Below are 6,112 nucleotides of genomic sequence, written 5' to 3'. Positions count from 1 at the left end.
TCTGTCTGGCTGTTCTATGTATTGAAGTCTCCTACTACTATTGTTGAAACATCTATTACTCCCTTCAGTTTTGCCAATGTCTGTCTCATATATTTTGGAGCTCCTTGATTGGGAGCATAAACATTTATAACTGTTATTTTTTCCTGGTGAATTGCCCATTTCATTAATATATAGTGTCCTTCTTTGTCTCTTATGATGTCTTTATATCTCAAGTCATTTTGTCCAGTATCAGTAGAAAGCTGATCCTGCTTTCTTTTGGTTACAACTTGCGTGGAACATCATTTTCCATCTTTTGACTTTCAATCTATTTGTATCCTTGTGTCTAAAATGAGTCTCTTGTAAGCAGTGTATAGCTGGATTATATTTCTTAATCCATTCTGCCACTGTGTATTTTTTAATCGGCAAATTCATTCCCTTAACATTCAAAGGTATTACTCAAAAAGTATCTCTTGAATTCACCATCCTGCCCTTTAGATTTTGTTTGTGAGGTCTATATATTTTATCTCTCTATCTCTTTTTATCCTTTAGTTACTCTCTCAGACTTTGTTTATTTGGGAATGTTCTAATCTCACTCTAGGTTTTGAAAGAGAACCTTCTTGGAGTACACGTTTTGGGGGACATTTTTTTTTTTCGTTCAGTACTTTAAATATTTCTGCTCTTGCTTTTTTGTTTTCATGGTTTCTGATGAGATATTTGCATGTAATGTCACTCAGACTCCCATGTAAGACAATATTTGGAAATGACATATCAGATAAAGGTCTAGTATCCAGAATTTATAAAGAGATTGTTCAACTCAACAACAAAAAGGCAGCCAACCCAAATATTATTTTTAATATAATATATATTACATTGTTAATATATGCTCTGAAGGAAATGATAAAAATACATTAATTTATGAGAAGGATCTTAATTTGATAAAATGAACATACACTTAAAAATAATGTTAGCCTTTTAATTCCATCTAGGTTTAATGATTATTATTAGTTTTAGCATACCAATAAATTGTCTCTATTTTCAAATTTTGCTGCATGAAAAAGGAAACTAAAAGATTTGAGATGAAATAAGATAAAAATATATTCACTATTGTCATGTAATGATTCAAACACTGACTGCTCTCATAATTGCAACAAATGTTATATGTAACGTTCTTATTCTAGGTGAGGATAATACTTGAGCCAGAAATATATTAATATTGGACATTCAGAATGTGAGTAAAATTAATAGAAAATGTTATCATCTTGCTGAAATTCCTGCAAAAGTATAGTTTAAGTTGAATAACCAAAGAATTTGTTTCAATCCTTCATCTCAATTTAATAAAATTAGATTCAGAAGTCAAAATTATTCCTTCTTTATGAGGGTAAAATTTCTGCCTACAATGCTTAAATAAGCTATAGGGAATCTATTTCACATTTAAGAGACCATTTATAGATCTAGAATCAAAGCCAGGACATTATTTCCTTATTTTGTCTTGTGCCTTTCAGCAGGTATCTGCCATGACTGACAGCGCAGCAAACAACCACTCAGAAGTAACCGACTTCATTCTTGCAGGCTTCAGAGTTTGCCCAGAGCTCCACATTCTTCTCTTCCTGCTATTTCTGCTTGTATATGTCATGATTCTTCTAGGGAACATTGGGATGATGGTAATTATTATGAATGACCTCCAGCTGAACACACCAATGTATTTCTTCCTAGGAAACCTGTCCTTCATTGACCTCTTCTATTCATCTGTTATTGCACCCAAGGCTATGATAAACTTCTGGTCTGGAAGCAAGTCCATTTCCTTTGCAGGCTGTGTGACCCAGTTCTTTCTTTTTACCCTCTTCATTGTGACTGAGGGATTTGTCCTGGCAGCCATGGCTTATGACCGATTCATTGCCATCTGCAATCCCCTCCTCTACTCGGTTCAGATGTCATCACGTCTCTGCATTCAGTTGGTGGCAGGATCCTATTTCTGTGGCTGCATCAGCTCAGTTCTCCAGACCAGCATGACGTTCACTTTATCCTTTTGTGCTTCTCACACCATTGACCATTTCTACTGTGATGACCGTCCACTTCAGAGGATTTCATGTTCTGATCTTTATATTCATAAGATGATTTCTTTTTTCTTATGCAGCATTATTGTTTTGCCTACCATCAGAGTCATTATTGTTTCTTACATGTATATTGTGTCCACAGTTCTAAAAATACACTCCACTGAGGGACGTAAGAAAGCCTTCTCCACTTGCAGCTCTCACCTGGGAGTTGTGAGTGCGCTGTATGGTGCTGTCTTTTTTATGTATCTCACACCTGACAGATTTCCTGAGCTGAGTAAAGTAGCTTCCTTATGTTACACTCTAGTGACTCCCATGTTGAATCCTTTGATTTACTCTCTGAGAAACAAGGATGTCAAAGAAGCTCTGAGAAAGATCCAGCAGAAAAAAATACTTTTACTTAATTGTTTCCTAATAGTGATATAATTGAAAGTCTTTGATATTGGCATAATTCATTGAAACATTGAGGTCAGCAGTCCTCTATTTTCATTCAGTCTCAGAGAATTTAAGTGTGTTTACTTCCTGCTGAAGAATACTCTTGAACTATAGTTTGGCTTACTATTGATTTGTGGTGGCTTTCTCCTTAATTCATCTTCATTTTGGATAAAGGTAATGATTGTCATCTCATTTTGAGGGGAAATATGTTTTCAACTATGAAGCTGACTTTCTGAGGATGTTGTCTGTAATTTTTTCTAATCCTGAGTCAGTAATATATGTTATACGAATGGCGATGTATAAAGCAGAGTTAGCAAACTCCAATGAAATAAGCAGAAAGAAAAATATCACACATTTACTTATGAAATCTTTTTGTGTGTGTTGAGAGAATCAGACACAGTGCAATGCAGAGTCCTAAGGGTGGCTTTGTGAATTACCCTTATTTGTCCAGAGGCTGAATGAATTTCTTGATGTCTCTAGCTTGGATCGTGATTATTTTGTTCTTCTTTTAAATATGTACATGACTGAACTAGTTGTTCCTGAAAGTCATTCTATTTGTGAGAAAACTGTAATGCAATTAAACCAAAAATCAAGATATTCTATTTTCATTAAATGTGTCTTTTTTTATTCTTTATTCATCAGTTAATATTACAGAATTCTGATACAGCTTGGCCCTATGAAAATTCATATGTATCTGTGTATATATATTCTTTTTTTAAGAAACTCACACTCAGATGAGAAGTTCCACAGAACATTATAGAAAGAATACAAAGGGAATAGCGTTTCTAAAGGTGAGTGATCAAAATGATCAGGCATTTCTAAGAATATTAATAATGGACAGAAGTAAGTAAGATGAAATAGGTAGCTTTTCCATGCAACAGGAAATATAGAACTATGTGGTGAACTTCATCAAACTTAATAACTAATCTGTAATGCACAAGAAAGGGAGCGAGAGATGACTTTAAAAGGAATACTGCAGATACCATGAAGACTTCTATGGCAAACAAGGGAGAATCGCCTTTATTCTCTTTCACCTGGGAGAAAGGTAGTACTGTGATCCAACTGGCATTTTACAAAAACTACACACCAAGCTCTGTGGAAGATAAATAATCATAGCAGAAGACAAGAGACCCAGAAAAGTTACCACAGACCAAGTAGGAAGTGATGATAGTTTTAAAAAAGTAGCACATTATAGTGGGGAGAAGGGATATTTTTCAACTGCTCAAAAACTAAGCTGAATGTATTATGTAAAGAAAAGAGGTAACAGTGAATAGTAACTTCTAACATTTGAGATTAGAGGAGGGAAAGGCCACCCCATAAAACATAGAAGAAAATATAAGATTTAAAAGTTAAATTAAGAGTTAATAATTAATTTAAGAGAGTATAGTAACCTCAGGAGTCAGACAGATTTGGAATTCTGTTTTTGACTGTGAAGCCTTGGGCAATTTACATAGTAGTTCTGCATATGTTAATTTCCTCATGTAACATGGGGTGCATTATATTAACCACCTCTTAGAGTTATTGGAAATATTAGATGATATGAATTTCATGTAAATTTGTTAAAACAAAATATTTACCTAACACCAGATTTGTTCTTTCTTCATATTCTCAATATTATATCTAAAAAAATGCTAACAGAAATTACCTCAACCTATTTCTTGTAACTCTATCATAAATTATCCCCAGATTTCAAGACACAGCTAATATATTTTCAACTCCATAGATAGATCTTGAGAAACTACTTACTTGATTACTGCAGCATTCACCCTTCTTTTTTGCTAAAAGTATCAGGAAAGATTGACAAATGAGAAAAAATGGAACAGAACTCCACTTAGATGCAAAATATGATCAATCATCAAATACTATATCCGTTAAACCTGCACCTATGACTTTCTTAAAGAATTATCTTACACTTTATCAATTTGAATACAGATACAAATCCACATATTTGAATACAGAAGCCTGAGGAGAAAGGGGGATTCACTAAGTGACAATTAAAGCATTGGTCATGACACATTGTTGAAAATTTTCAAATAGTTGGTCACTTTGCTAAGGTGGTGTCTTATCTTACTCCTGAGATGGAACAGAAAGATGAATAGATTAGAAAGAGACATACCCATTGGACGCTCTTCTATGGAGCAACATACAACACTCTGAGTCCTAGAATGGAACCAACCTTCAATGAAAGAGGGGGACACTTAATTCTCTGTAATTCCAACACAACTGTGTCCTGGCACAGAGTCTTTGTCCCTTGGATATCATTAATTCTCTATTAAACTGAGAAAGAAGGAAACCAACAGGGGAAAAAATGTTCTTCTATATTGTTCATTAACCCATTGTCAGACACCACACACACACAGACACACAAATAAAAACAGTCTCTCTCTCCACCTTTCTCTCTATCTCTCCCTGTCTTCCTCTCACACATACACACACACATGCACATGTATGTACACACACACACAACAAGAAACCTTTAAAAGGAACCCTAAGAATGGTCACTGACTGTTGCGCCTCCTAGAGGAATATATGTGCTGTATCATCCATATGACAGAAGAAGCTCCAGGCTGAATCGGAAGCTAATAGGTCTCACCACAGGTGGATGCCCACACTTTTTTCCCCTTTCTTTCAGATGTCAAGTAATTGTTGTTATTGCTATATCACCTGTAGGAATTCAATTTGGGTATATTCCATTCTTTCACTTTATGGAACTTACTCCCCTCATTTTATTTTTGAAGCAAAGAGGAAGGTACATAGGGTACTTGCTAAAGGATGAGAAAAGATTTTTTTAAATAATAATGATAAATAATATGTTAATATAAATTAAACAAATAAAAAATTATTATAGAAATGCATGCTTATAATTTCATATTCTCTAAATAAAGCTATATGTAATATGTATCTACTTATAAAATTATAAAAATTTTAGTACCTATCATGAACATAAGCATTTTAATGAGCTCTAAGTAAGCTGTTGATTTGGGGGAATTATTGGGAATTTTTTAACTTGGCTATTAGTACCTAAATAATACCCTAGTCAAAATATAGGAGCAAAGCTCCATACCAATCATGAACAGTTTAAAAATCTGGGGCTCTCGGCATCCACCAAAATACCCTTCATAGGATGAAGCTCTACCCCAGGCATGACAGGTAATATATACAAGGCCAAATCACCCCCAACCTAATACACTCACAGAGCAAGGCTTCATACCTACAGAGATCAACTGAGAAGACCAGAGTGGATCAACCTCATCCAGGAACCTACTCAAAAACTCTGTGGGACAATTGAATCCCAACATAAAAAAGAAGGAAACTGGACTCCAGTTTCACACCATATACAAAAATTCACTCAAAAGGGATCACAGATATAATGTAACAATCAAAAATGCAAACACGGGGAAATGCAAGGGAAGTTCAGTGGTAATATTTTTGCTGCTATGCAGGAGACCTGGGTTTTAATCCCAGTCCATGCCCTTCCCCCCAAAAAAAACAAACAAGCAAAACAAACAAACAAAAAATCAACAAATGGAGCCTCAGTAACGTCATACTCACATGGAAAAAATATGAAAAGTGACCCCACCATAGACATACAAATATATATATATATAAAACACAAAAAAAACACGAAAGTAAATCTTCATTAACTT

At 34.6% G+C, this 6,112-nt stretch overlaps 1 protein-coding gene across 1 annotated transcript; it reads left to right on the top strand.

Moving 5' to 3' along the window:
- Positions 1 to 1,493: 1,493 nt before the first annotated feature.
- On the top strand, positions 1,494 to 2,456 carry LOC143690004 (olfactory receptor 9K2-like). Its single transcript, XM_077168020.1, has one exon. It carries the CDS (start codon positions 1,494 to 1,496, stop codon positions 2,454 to 2,456), a length of 963 nt encoding a protein of 320 aa, XP_077024135.1.
- The last annotated feature ends 3,656 nt before the right edge of the window (positions 2,457 to 6,112 follow it).

Source organism: Tamandua tetradactyla, chromosome 7 (genome assembly GCF_023851605.1).
Source record: "Tamandua tetradactyla isolate mTamTet1 chromosome 7, mTamTet1.pri, whole genome shotgun sequence".
Taxonomy (NCBI): Eukaryota; Metazoa; Chordata; class Mammalia; order Pilosa; family Myrmecophagidae; genus Tamandua; species Tamandua tetradactyla.
Note: the sequence above shows the minus strand (reverse complement) of the source record. Positions and strands in the feature narration are given on the sequence as shown.